The sequence below is a fragment of the Hippopotamus amphibius genome, chromosome 7 (assembly GCF_030028045.1).
Source record: "Hippopotamus amphibius kiboko isolate mHipAmp2 chromosome 7, mHipAmp2.hap2, whole genome shotgun sequence".
Lineage (NCBI taxonomy): Eukaryota > Metazoa > Chordata > Mammalia > Artiodactyla > Hippopotamidae > Hippopotamus > Hippopotamus amphibius.
Window position 1 is genome coordinate 3,017,121 of NC_080192.1, and position 14,489 is coordinate 3,031,609.

A 14,489-nucleotide genomic window follows, 5' to 3' on the forward strand; every position below is an offset into this window, starting at 1 on the left:
CTGCCCAAACAGCTGTCCGCTGCGGCGCTGCCGTAGGCCTGCGCCCCGTCTCCAGGCCGGCCCGGTGGGGATACAGGCACGGACACCACGGAGGGATGACCAGGGAGCAGCCATCGGGGGCCCCCGCGCAGAGGACAGTGGGAAACGCGGCGGGCTCAAGGCTGAAGGGGCCCTTCTTCCTCCTGGCCCAAATGCAGACGTCGGGACCCCTAGACGCACGGAGCCTAGAGAGGAAGAACCTGGAGCCCAGCCAGCTTCCCAGCCGGGAGCCCAGAGAAGAGGCCCGGACAGGCTCGGTGGCTGCGCCGCCCTGCACGGAGCCCTCCTCCGCAGCCATCTCCTCCCAGCACGACACCATCCCGGGCGACACTCGGCCCACCCGCTGGCTTCAGCGCTGGACACCCTGCACACCGCAACCCCGCCTCAGAGGTCTCCTGACCTCCGTCCCCGGCCATTCCCCGGGGGCGAAGGGCACCTCCAGGGCCCACCCGAGACCACGCGCTCCATTCCAAGGTTAGCTAAGCATTTGTTCCACACCTACTTGGAGCGGTCGTGGCTGGAGCCGGTGCCCATACGTGTGTCTGTCTGTGCCCAAGTGTGCATGCACACACGTGTGCCAAGCTCGCGTTCTGAAGACGCTGTGCCCTTGCACAGCGGGGCAGCGGGGGGAGGTGCCCCGGAGGAGACCTGGGCTGCCAGCAGCCCCAGGGGACCAGTCGGCCGCTGCACGTGTGTTCGTGGGTGTGTAGGCACACGTCTGTGTGTGCACGTGTGTCTGTGCGTCAGTGTGAGTGGGGGTGTGTGGGAAGGCAAGGGGAGGCTCTCTGAGGTTAACTGAAGGCACCACTTGAACACAAACTCTCTCTTCTCCAGCTCTCCCCTCTCCTGGACAATTAACATCACGGTCAAGCCCCTGCGTCCAAGCTTGCTGATCAGACCAGCGCACCAAGGATGGCTCGGGTCTTACTTACCACGCAGGCTGGTGCTAGGCTCGTTAAGACAAGTTTATTTACCGCGTTAATTAAATGGTCTATTTAACATGGAATATCAATTCTCTAATCACATCTCAGTTGAACTTCTTTCAATTAACGGCTCTGAAGTCTACTGACAGAGGTCCTACTGTTCTAAGGTCATTAAGAGCATTTTCATTATCTGTCAAACGAGGGAGTGAGAAGCAGGGAGGCAGGAGCTCTTGGGAGCGGCCTCTCCTGAAGAGATGACGGGGTGTGCTGGGGGGGTGAGGGGAGCAGCCCCTGCTCACTGGTTGCTTAGCAATGAAGAGATGCCCATAAAATCGTAAGTGATGGGACAGGGTGGCCACAACATGGACCAAGTGGGTGCGTTCCCGACCTCAGAGGGTCATCTGCCCTTGAGTCGACCTAACCTCTCCAGATAACAAGGACAGAATCCGAAGCAGACCAGAAACTGAGATGGCTATGACACGACCTACAACAACCAACCAACACCAAGGCAGGAAGGTTCACACGAAGACAAAGTAATATCGGTTTTAAATAAAAACGCTACAATTAAAGATCTAAATCCCCTTGGGATTTAGATTTTATCCACAGATGAATTAAAAAGTAGATCCTGCATGTATATTAACAGAATTGGTTTTTTGGGGTTTTGGGTTTTTTTTTTTAATAAATTTATTTGTTTATTTAATTTGCTTATTGGCTGCATTGGGTCTTCGTTGCTACACGTGGGCTTTCTCTAGTTGTGGTGGCTACTCTTCATTGCGGTGTGCAGTCTCCTCATTGCCATGGCTCCTCTTGTGAAGCACGGGCTCTAGGCACGTGGGCTTCAATAGTTGCGGCACACGGGCTCAATAGTTGTGGCACACGGGCTTATTTGCTCCATGGCACGTGGGATCTTCCTGGACCAGGGCTCGAACCCGTGTCCCCTGCATTGGCAGGCAGGTTCTTAACCACTGTGCCACCAGGGAAGTCTCTGCCTTAACTTTTTTTTTTAATAAATTTATTTGTTTGTTTATTTATTTATTGGCTGCGTTGGGTCTTCATTGCTGCACACGGGCTTTGTCTAGTTGCAGTGAGCGGGGGCTACTCTTCATTGTGGTGCACGAGCTTCTCATTGTAGTGGCTTCTTTTGTTGCAGAGCATGGGCTCTGGCACATGCGCTTCAGTAGTTGTGGCACGTGGGCTCAATAGTTGTGGCTCGCAGGCTCTAGATCACAGGCTCAGCAGTTGTGGCGCACGGGCTTAGTTGCTCCATGACGTGTGGGATCTTCCCGGCCCAGGGCTCGAACCCATGTCCCCTGCATTAGCAGGCAGATTCTTAACCACTGCGCCACCAGGGAAGCCCCACAATTGTTTTTAAACTTGAAATATAAACCAGGTAAAGTTATACTACAGTTGGCTGCTCTAACATAAATGCAAGAAAAACTATGTAGTACTCAGAAACAGCATAATGCAACCTAAATACCCATTAAACCAATTATTTTGCATGTAGTTAATACTCCCATAAAATAAAATGTTACTAGTATATCAAAAGTAGAAAGGTGATGAAATGCTGCAGAAATGCAATTAAACAAGATTCAGCTTTTAGCTTGTAAGCAAAACATTCAACTAATATCCTATCACCTTAACCTTATCCATTTAAATCCAAACCATTAAAGCCGGTGCTCTGACGGCCATTAACACAAAACTACACTCCCCGAATACATTACATTTTCCCTCATATATTATTAAAAAGAAGATATTAATAATAATAGCTGTATCTTAATGTCTTCTGGAGTTGGGCATGTGGATTTAAAGGCTTTTTTAAAGCTGGCATCAATGAGAAAACTATTATTCTCTAACATTCGTTGTCACGAATAACATTAAAAGTAATGGCAATTTTCAGTACTGGTGTAATCACGCAGAGACATCGTAAGGCTGTGAAGTTCACGTTTCACGTCTGTGAGAAGGAAACACCGCAGTGCGATCTTACCTATGTGCTCGCAAATGAAGACGACAAAGAAAGGAGTGACGAGGTCGTTGATCCCCTGGACATACCCGCTCGCAGGATGGCGTATGGCCCATATAAACAGTATCCTTTCAAAAATCTGAAAGAGAATTGAACAGCTGGTGAACCAAAAGTAAACACAACCAAAACTTTAACTTTTATGCATTTTTAAAATACACATTATCAATATTTTTCAATCTCTAATATTAAAATACCGGTATGTTTAATTTTTTTGTAAAACCCCAGTTATCTTTATTTTTTATAGACTCACAAGCAATATGGAAAATATCACCAACCCCAGGGCTCAGTCCCACCACACAAGCTGGTTCCCACAAAAGACGCTCTCTGCTCCTCCAAGCCCCTGGGGTGACCACTGGACTCAGTCGGCCAGCACAGCAGCACCCGGCCCATCAGTGAAGGACAGAGGGAGGGAGGGGCGGAGGGAGGGAGGGGTGGGCGGGTGGGCAGAGGGAAGGGCAGGTGGGTGGCTGGCTGCATGCGTGAATGTGTACGTGGACAGACGGGAGGATGCACGGGAGGGAGGGAATGGACAGAGGCTCTAAATGTCCCGCATGTGATTTCTTTACTGACATATAATTGACATATAACAGTATATTAGTTTCAGGCACACGACATAATGGTTCAATATCTGTAAATACTATACTGTGAAATGCTCACCACAATAAGTCTAGTTAACACCCATCACCTTACAGCTACAAAACTTGTTTCTTGTGATGAGGACTTTTAAGATTTACTTCTTTAGCAACTTTCAAAGATGTGGTACAATATCCTTAACTACAGTCTCCGAGCTGGACATTCCAGCCCTAAGCATCATGTACTTCATTCTGACCGCCTCCACCCACGTCACCCCCCAACCTCCACCCCGGGCAACCACCTGTCTGTTCTCTGTATCTCTGAGCTTGAATGTTTTTTTCAATAATTCTTTTCAGATACTTCCTATTACAGTTTATTATAAGACACTGAATACAGCTAGTTGCCTGTGCTATATAGGAAGTCTTTGTTGCTCATCTGTTTTACATACAGCAGTTTGTACCTCTTAATCCCACACTCCTAATTGACCCCCCCCCGCTTCCCCTTTGGTAACGGTAAGTTTGCTTTCCACGTCTGAGTCTGTTTCTTTTTTATATATAGACTCACCTGCAGTACTTCTCAGATTCCACACATAAGTGATGTAATAGACATTTTCTGAAACCACTGGAAAGTGCTGACCATGCAGAGGCCAGTGTCTTCCCGTCACCCTCACCCCCAGCCACGCGACAACCTGGCGCTGTCTCAGCCTATTCTCTCCTTCCCACAATCACACTCGGTGCATCCTTCCCCTCTACATCACTCACGCCGCCCTCTCCTCCACCTTCATTCAGGGGTGGTATCTCACCAGGCGCAACACACACACACGCACACACGTGCACGCACACACAGCTTCAAGACCTCCCCTCGCTCCACACCCCCCGCCGCACATACACAGCGCCCCGGCCGCCCGAGGTCTGGCCCCTGCCTTGAGGTCCTCCCCCCAACCCAGCTCTCAAGTTCCAGCTGCACTGAGCCCACCAGGCTGTCACCTCCTCCCATGCTTGCTGCCTGGAAAAACTGTCCCTCCCCACGTACCTGGCCTCCCGCTCAAGCCCCACCCCCTCGATGGACTCCCTCCTGGCCCCTCCCTCAGTGAAGCTCCCACTGCCGGCTCCCACTGCCGGCTCCCCGAACCCCAGCTCCCGCGGCTGGGCCAGGCCTCACTGCCATCCCGGGCCTCCCACCAGCACAGGCTGGGCCAGCGAGTGTGCCAACAAAGGATGAATCACATCACCTCCAAACAGGCCGACCTTGCAAAGCCAAGTGTGTTTGTATCCGAGGACGTCCACCCCTCCCAATACTGCCTACATTCTACACATCCCCGGGCCTGTGGTCTAGACCCCTCAGGTCACCGCCAACCCCGGCATTTACGACAAGGGGCCTGGGGACCAGACAGGGGAAGTCAATCAGGGCACGAGCAGCCCTAGACCCCGGGCCCCCGCCCAACCCCCACCCGAGCACTCGTCCACTGGGGCTGTTCCAAGTGAGTCACAAAGGAACCACCATCCACCAGGCGGCAGCTCGGCCCAGCACCTGAAACGGGGGCACCTGATAAATGTCTGCTGAGTGAGTAACACATTCATGCTGTATAGCCAGACACATTTGTCACTTTAGGTCAACAGCTTCCCAGCAATACTGAATATCTAAGCAAGATCATTCAGCCACGCGCACCATGTACTGTCTCCCACGGACAACACCACATGATGGTACAGATGCCCTGGCATCAGGCTCCACCACCCTCACGACTCAGGGAGCAGCGCCCCACAAGCCCGTGTGGCGGGCGACCCAAGAGGACAGACGAGCAGACGGGGTCCCTGCAGGGGGGACCCCCTCTCGGGCCCCAGCACCCCTCAGTCACGGGTCAGACATGCAACGGCCACAGCCCTGCCCAGCCCTGGGGACACAAGGAAAGCCCAGGGGTGGCGGCAGGGGTGCACCTGCCCAGGGCGGCCGCAGCGCAGACAGGCTGGGAAGGGGAGGCGCGCTCAGCACAGGCCTCGCCGGTAGGAGGCCCCCAGGGCAGGCAGCCCCGTAGGGGACTGGCGCCCCCAGGCCAGGATCGGGAGGGGTGGGCGGGGGCCGCACAGACAGGCAGGAGAGATCCGGGCCGCCGCCCCCGCGAGGGCAGGAGGGCAGTGAAGGTCGGCTGAGCACCGCCTCGCTCCCCAGGCCCCGGCAGACCTCCACCCAACGCTGTCCAGCCCACCAGAGACGACTGGCGGGTGGGGGGCCACCTGCACACCTCTGGGGGCGCCGCCCCTGTGGGCACCCCCCCCCCGCCCCCGCCGAGCGGGCCTGTGACCTGCTTCTAACCAACCAAGTACAGCCAAGGGGATGGGACGACGTCACAGAAGATCACAGCCCAGCCTGCCAGAGACGCTCTCCCCACTGGTTCCGGGAAGCCGGCAGCCGGGCTGCAGGTGGCACGTGGGAAGGGCTGGGGCCAAGGAGCGGAGGGAGGCCAAGAGCCAGCAGGAACCCGAGGCCCCGGCTCTGCAGCCTGCAAGCCCCCCATTTCTTCCAGCAACCAGGGGAGTGTGGAAGCGGGTCCTTCCCCAGGGGAGCCTCAGATGGGTCTGTGGCCCAGACAGCACCTTGACTGCCGCCTGCTTGCTAAGCAAGACCTGCCGGGACCCCTGACCCGCACAATCTGTGAGACAAGTGTGAACACACGTGTGTTGTTTTAAGGCACTGGGTTTGGGGTGATGCTGTTATGCAGCAAGAGAGAAACGCAGAGGAGACAGCTGAGGCAGAGAGGAGCTCGGCAGCGTCCCCGAAGCCACAGCCTGAGAGCCGCAGAGCCAGGATCCCACCCTGCTGGTCTGACTACGTGGGGGCCTTGTAAGGCCTAAAAAGGGCTAACACTGCTATGCTTTAGTATCCTAAAAGAGTCGTTTCCATACATAAATCAAAAGAAAAGAAGACAAAGAAATTATAATTTTATAGTAAGAAAGAAGCAGAAAAGAACATGAGCTCCTGGCGAGCGAAGTCTGCATCGGGTCAGCGCGCACCTGCCCGAGGTCCAGCAGGGCGCTGGGCACGCGGCAGGGCTTTCAGGGGGGTGTGTGTGTGTGTGTGTTCACATGTGCCCGAAGGACATGCCAGAGCTCGGGACACAGAGACCTCCCCTCCTCCCCTGCAATCTCATCCTCCCAGGAAGTGGTAATTTGAGCCGTGGAGTACTCCCACCTTTAACTAAGCCCCACACTTCCAGAGGCTTGTGAGACACACACACACACACACACATCCAGAGGCTTGTGAGACACACACACACACACACTTCCAGAGGCTTGTGACACACACACACACACACACACACACACACCCCTAAACCTGCTCACAAGTACTAACGCCATTTTGCCTTCAGCGGCCCAGGCACCAAGAGAAGCCACTCGGCGTGGATGACACAGCAGCTTTGTCCCAGGAGGAATGGCCGGGGCGCTGGAGTCCTGTCCACGGCAACCTACTCAGCACCCGTGCAGGCGACGGCGATGGCCTGTCCCCGGCACCAGGAAAGGCCTGTCTCAGCTGCGGGGGGCTGGGCCAGCCGGGGCTCCTGACTCAGGCCAAAGCAGAGCATCCCCGGCCCGACGTCCCCTAGGGGCTCCGGAGCAGGCTGACCTGAGGCAGACGAGGCTCCGCGAACATTCCACAGGAACGCAAGCACAGCAGCCCGGACCCATCCATCCCGGGAGCCGGGCTGCAGGGCGCGGAGGGGAGGGGGCAGAGCTCAGGCACGTCCACGGCACCGGCCACAAGGAGCCATCGCCGGGGCCCCTCCAGCCAGGCCTCTGGCGGCCGGTGCCAGCCTAGCCATTAAGGCACCCGGAAAGGGTGCATCTGTATTATTTTGAGGAAAAATGTAGAATTCAGGCTTCCAATTAGCTAAGGAAAGCTATCAGTTCAAATTATTTAGATTTAACTCTATTCGATCTCTCCAGATAACCTGGAAATTATATTTTGAAGACTTTAACCCCAGTAACGTGTAAATAAAGGGCCAGTAGCTCAAGCACAAAACAAAAGTGGCTTTTAAGGCGGCAGGCAGGCTGAGGCGGCGAGAAGAGCACGTCCCATGGAGGTTTGTAAACCAGGTGCAGATCCTGGTTCTGCCACCAAAGAGACACAGGCTTTGGGGCCGTCGGCCCTGAGAGCTCGCTGAGATCACCGAGGACAGCGCTGTGCCCCCCACGCGCCTCCACCCCCACCCCCGGGCCCCCCAAGGCAGCCCCAGGTTCCCTGGCTGGTGGCCTGCTGACACCCGTGCTCTCCATCCACGCCGCAGCGGAGGGGCTGCTGAGACGTGAACACATCGGGGCACACGTCCGCCCCGGGGCTTCCCAGACTCGGGGAAAAGGCAGACTCCCAGCCAGGACTCCAAGGAGCCCGACCTGCTGCCCTGTCCTCACCCCTCGTGGCCTCCACCGCGTCCCCTCTCACTGCGCCTGCTTCTGTCCCAACCGCAGGACCTTTGCACTTGTTCCTTCCACCTGGAAGGCCCTTCTCCCAAACCTCCCACGGCTGCCATGATTTTCAGATAAGACCTTCGTTCAAACCCTCCTCATGAAAGACAACATCCTTTCACCCTATGGAAACGGGATCCTCTCCCCTCTTCCTGTTGCCATGGAAATGGAAGCCCCCGAGGAAGACCCTCCATCTCGTTGACGGCTGTGCACTCGGTCCTGGCGTGCAGCGGGCACGGAGGAGGACCCTGGGCTCTCTGCTGGCTGAATGGAGGTGTATACAAGTCAGGCCCCCCCTTCACTCTCAGCCCTCGTCTGCTCTGTCCCGCAAGCTCTGTGCCATCAGGGGGCACCCGGACCTTCCCGTCCAGGGTCTCTCTGGACAGATGACACCCGGGGTGTCTCCCGGATTTTGAACCAGCTTTTCCTCTTCTGTTTCTCCATCAAGCGATGCTCCAGACTTGGCTCCTCAGATGTCAACCAGTCAGGACCTCAAGCCCCCAGCCCACCTGTCTGAGACGGGACATGGACTTGGGTGGGGATCACCTCCATGGGTGGGGGGCATTTGGTGCAGGGAGACTTCAGAGAGGAAGCGACAGGCAAATGAAGCTGATGAGGAGCTGTTCAGAAGGAAGGAGGCGAGAGGTGCCTCCTAGAGAGCGCGGAGACATGCAAACATGGCAAGAGGCAGCGGGCCAGCGCGGGGCGCGGGCAGCCACCCGCCACTGAGGATCAGGGCCAGCGGCCTGCGCAGGGTGGCCTGGCCCCACGTGCAGGGAACCTCTGCCCACCCCTGCACACACCTCCCTACTGCCAGGCCACCCATCAAGGACCAGGCATGGACAGACCCTACCGCGTGAGCCCAGGCCGAGCACCTGAGTCTGCCCCACCAGTGCCAGGTCCACCTCGTGGGGGAGAAGGGCGTGCATGTCCTCCTTGGGGACCGTGTATCCAGGCCCACCTGCCCAGCCCCACACAGGCGCCGAGCACTGCCGTGACCCGCAGCCCTGGGCAGCTTCAACGCCAACAAATGACACCCCAGGGGCACTGATGCTCGTGTGCCCTTCCCCTGACCTCTGCTCTGGGCAAGCACTCCTACCTCCTCACGTAATCAGAGCCAGGAGCCTGCACTGAGAGACTTCTTGCATATTATTTCCCTGTAACGATAGCTATTAATTTAGAAAGTAAGGAAAACTCACAAGATTTATGCATCTTTGGGCGGGAGAGGGAGAAGAAAAGGTAAATCACCTGCTTAAATGTCCTTCAGCCTCTCCTTCCCGGCCACAACTGTCCTGCCACGCTGAGGACACCAGGAGGCCACAGCAGGCTTCGCCCCAACCCAGCCAACCGCTGGCCCCAGGCCCCGCACCAGCCCTCGGAGGCGAGTCCCCTGGCCCGGGCGTCCTCTCCAGCCCCGCTCCAGGACCACGCCTCCCCCCTCCCCCCACCCCGCCGCAGGACAAGAAGCAGCATCTAGCTGAGGGGCAGGCAGAAGCGGACAGACAGGTCAGCCTGTCTAGATTCCCGGGGAAAAACTCCACCGACCGTGATGAAGTATAAAAGCTCTCACACACAGAGGATGCCCGGAGACAGCAGGAGAGCGTGACCCCCAAGTCCTGACCTGCCCGCAGCTGGGGGGGCTGGAGGGAGGGCACCGGCTTGGGGGAGGGTGGTGCCTGCAGGATCCACAAGGCAGCGAGAGCCCAGCACCCACCCCGAGGTTCCCTCGGGCCCCTGGTCACACCCCAGGCCCCCTCAGCTCCAGCCGCGGGCACGTACGTGCCAAGACCACACGTTCCACGCTCTGCCCCTCGCGTGCCCACCCTGCATGGTCTGCTGGCTCAGGCTCCAGGCTCCCCAGCCACGTGCAGGCCCCTCTTCCAGCTCCCATCCCCGCCCTCAGGCCCTCCCCCAGGGTGCTGGCGGCAGGGGACGGGAGCCGGACACTGGACTCAGGGGCCCCGGGAGACGGGGCTGCTGCAGGACACCCAGCGCAGACCTAACCGCACCGGCCGCACGGTTACCTCACTGGTGACAGGCGGCGGGCGGCGAGGCAGCCACCGCAGACCAGGCCGCGCCGCCGATGAGGAGGATGGCGCCTGCGACCGGCAAGCGTGCGCGGTTTCTTCTCTCTGTTGTTTTCCTTTCACTGACTGACTTATTCTGTACCTTTTGTCTTAAATCACTTCATACGAGTGTTTTGCTTTTGCTTTGAAATCACAATAAGTAGCACTGATTCCAGCTAAAGTCACTTAGCATCACTGAACGCCCCCCCCCCACCCGCCATCAACCGACACAGGCCCGTGGGCCCCGGGTCCCCACTGCTTCCCCCTGAAAGCCCCTCAGCTGGCTTCCTAACAAGGCCACCACGCAGCCCAGGAAGGCGCTCCCGTCCCGACAGCGTGAGCAGCGTCCCGTCCCGACAGGGTGGCAGCGTGGAGGGAGGGCATCCCTGAGGTCACTGTGCCCTGTCCCCACCGCCGTCATAAGGAGCTCTCCCCAGATCACACAGGGAGACCCTGACGGAGCAATAGGGATCCCACCCCAATGCAGAGGGACTTCTACCCTGCACCCAACAACCACACGGCTACTTCTCAAAGAATGAACGCATGGAGCCCTTTCTAAGCTTTTGCTCTCAGACTGGTTAAAAAAACCATAAACCACTGATTGTGCATGGCTTTTCCCAAGCAGGTGTTTTCAAACTGCAACAATGTGGCGCTTTAAAAGGGTCCCCTTGAGTGTCTGTCCTGGGAGGCGCCAGGGGGGGGGGGGGGGGGGGGGCGACACGTTCCCTCCTCTCGGCTGCCTGCCCCCCACCCACCCCATCCGATTCTCCAGGGTCTCTGCTTCCGAGTCTCAGCTACAACAACAGGAATCTTCCAAAGGACACCCGCTCCTCCCTCCCCATCCAGGCCCCCTCACCACGAGGGCACAGCCCCAGGAGGGCCGCCGTGGGGACAGCCAGCTCCAGCCCACCGCCGGGACCCCCATCTCCCAGGCCCCTGACGTGTCCAGATCCTCAGAGCAACCTCGGGCCCAGTTCAGAGGAGAGACCAGAGGCCAGAGCTGCTCCGAGTTTCCCAAGACAAAGTAGGAAGAGGTGATGGGTCACCGACATCACGGGTCAAAAGCCAGCTGCCCCAAGCCAGGACTCCAGGAGAAGGGGGGCAGGAGCCGGCGGCCGGAGCTCAGCGGGGCTCTGGTCCAGGGCCTGGCCAGGCCCCACCCCAGGGACAGCACAGGGCGGGCAGGCTGCACGGCAGGAGCCCAGGCTGCACCCTCCCCGCAGCCACCCCCCTCCCCGCAACAAGCCCTCCTCTACCCGGGGCCGCAGGGCTTCCCCTGGCAGTCAGCCCGGCGCCCCAGGCCCAGGGGCAAGGTGACCGCAGGAGCAGCCCTGGACCACGGGTGCACCAGGAAGGGGTGCCGGTCAGCCTCGGGTGCAGGGCCTCCTGCCGGCAAGGCGCCCGGAGGCCCAGGTCAGGAAGGACAGGTTTCTCAGACCGTGAACCCGGTGGCCTCAGCAGCTCGGCGTCCCCTCCAAACCCCAGCGCCCCCACAGACGGCCCTGCCTCCGGGTCGTCCTCCCCAAGTCCACACGCAGTGAGAACAGAGCTGGCACCACACAGACGGATTCTCTGCTGGCGTCTGGGCCCCAGGCCCCCACCGCACGCTGCTAAGGACAGAGCTCACCGCGGCCACCACGTGCCCAGAGGCCGGCCACTGGTGTTTCTTCAGGGCCACAGTCCCCATGACTCCAGGTGTTAAAAATCTAGGTGTTTTACTAACAACTGTCACAGGAAAGTTGAAAACAACGTATCCACTTGCACAAGACTATGCACAGAAGCAGGGCAGTTTAGAAGATAACAGACAGAGGGGCAAGATCTGCCACAGTGCATTAACTCACATTTAAATACATGTGCTGTGGCTTACGTAGGGGCGTGATCTGCCAATAAAGGAGGGATGCCCTCCGTGTGTGATGTGTTTAATGGAAACACAGAACAATCCCAAACGGCTCTAGCGTTGAAAACTCACTGGATGTTCTTTGCTCTTAAGTCCTGTTGGCATTCTTGACGCTCTTCTCTTTATTAGAGAGAAGAAATTCATTAAAAGTAGTTCAACCTTTAAACTCTTCCTGAAGTATCTTTTCTACAGATCAATTTATACTCAACGGCAATAATAAGAATACTTGCTACTATTACCACCGGGGCTGGAAAACGATGAAAAGGCGACAGGCATTCCCAGTTTGCTTGCCCAGCTTCAGAAACCTGAGCACCATTGCCAGGTTCTTCCTAAAAGACCCCAGCGTCTCCCACAGGGGGCTCCTGGGAGGGGCTCAAGAGGCCCCCTCCCGGCAGGTCCTTCCGTCCTCACTCCGTAAGCCTTATCACAGGCCCTCTGCACGCCCTCAATGCAGGACCAGGGTGCCAGCAACTCAGTGCACTCGGGGAGGTGAGAGGTTTTGCATTCTAAGACATGAAATATATTGAAATTGAAAATGTCGCCATGCTCATGATTAGTTAGGAAAATAATCTGATTCAGAAATGTGAAAACATCGTAACTCTACCACAGGCATGGGCAACACGACTGCACAGCGTATGAAGCGCTGTGGAGATAATTTCTACAAGAGGAGCAGCAAAATATACAGCCCCGTGGGGAAGACCTATGGGGTTTACTCCTCCCGAAATCCAGGAGCCACGTGGGCTCAGAAAGAAGAGGTATTTACTAGTGTTTGCAACATGACTGAGGGAATCTCCCCCCCATAGGAATTATAACATCTGATGAATGAAACAAAAATGAGAGTCTCTAACAAACCTAACATGCAGATTAACAGGCACCCACATCTCACATAAAATACACACTGAACACAGGCTTACAACACAATTAATAACACAGCCCTCCCGCAGCAGGCAACAGCGCCGTGTTGGGCACGTGAAGTGCTCCCCCTTCACCTCCTGCAAACGTGGGGACTTACGTCCCACATTTGGTGCTCAAGTCAGTTGTCCTGATAGATTAGCAAAGCACAGACGTTTCATCACACTCAAAATTGAAGTACAGAAGAGAAACCACACCTTCACACCAAACATTGCAGTGTCACCGTCACCAGACCGAATCCTCGGCACAGCTGATGCGGCGACATGTCAAGCACAGCTGAGGAATGAGACCCTGGTCAGGGGCATTTTTCCATGTAAAGAGTGGCCAGGCATCCCCCCCACCCCCCCACCCCCGGCAGTTCAGCACATGAGATGTTAACACACTTAATCCTGCGAGGCAGTAACAAAATCCACCCTGACCAATTTGGATTTATTTCAGGAATGTACAGTCACAGCAATACTAGGAAGTACACCAAGAGAATCCACCACATCAACAGAATAAATGAGCAAAGACCTGTTCTCATCTCAGATGACACGTGGGACAGGATGTGATAAACCTCAGCAGCCACTTGGGACTTTAAATCCAGGAGCAAAGCGAGGCACCACCCTTAACACAAGGTAGCGCCAACATCCACAGCAAACACCCCACGTCAGGGATGCAACGCTGAAAGACTTCTTAGAAGTAGAAATGACACCAGGATGCCGGCTTTCACCACTAATATTCAATATTGTAGTGGAAGTCTTGGCCAGCAGGGGGAAAAAAAACAACCATGTATACACAGAACAGAAAGAAAAAAACGAAACTATCATTATTCATAAGTAATATTTCAAAACTCAAATGCACCTACACACGAAATATTAGAATTGATGAAAGAGATGAGTAAGTGTGCCAGATATAAAATTAACTTACAAAGGTCAACTGCATCTCTATATACTATCAATAAAAAATTAGACAATATCATTAAAAGTTTAAAAGACGCTATTTGCTTAAAATGTATCTATGAATAAATTTAGTAAGTAGTACAATATATTTAAGGAGAAACGGTTGTTCAAAACATCAGAAGAACTAAATAAATCCAAAAACAAAATGTTAATTTTCTCCAACTATTCGATAGACTCGATGTGATTTCTGAGGCTTCTATGAAATACAGCGAGATGATTTTAAATTTACATCTGAAAGCAAAAGGTCATGAGTGGCCCAGAAACAAGAACCAGGCCTGGGTGGCCTATCCTACCAGACATGGAGACCACGTAACCAAGACAGGATGAAGGGGTCACAGGGACAGACGGACAGATGGACACAGCAGGGGAACAGATGAGAGCCCAGCAGGAGCCCCCACACATGAGATCCCGGTGCGCGACAGCTGAGGGGGCAAGGGCACAACCGCTGTCCCAGTGGGGAATTCTAGAGAAACGGGGCTGCTGCAAAGTCAGTTCCAAACGGATTACGGTCCTAAAGGCAAAAGGCAAAGCTTTAAAGCTCTTAGAATACAAAATTTCTTTGAAATCGTGAGGTTGGCAAGGATGTCTTAGGACACAAAAAGGCCTAAGCGTAAAGGAGAAGACCGTTGAACTGGCTTTGTTAAATCAGGAATTGCCCTTC

General features: G+C 55.5%; 1 protein-coding gene across 4 annotated transcripts in view; it reads right to left on the reverse strand.

The window, feature by feature from the left end:
• The window catches only part of TBC1D22A (TBC1 domain family member 22A), a 289,717-nt gene that overhangs the window by 159,418 nt on the left and 115,810 nt on the right, over nt 1-14,489 (reverse strand). For all 4 annotated transcript variants that reach the window (XM_057742532.1, XM_057742530.1, XM_057742533.1 and 1 more), the window contains one exon: nt 2,947-3,061. In XM_057742532.1, coding sequence (XP_057598515.1) covers nt 2,947-3,061 — 115 coding nt within the window. The remainder of the gene's footprint in view (nt 1-2,946; nt 3,062-14,489) is intronic.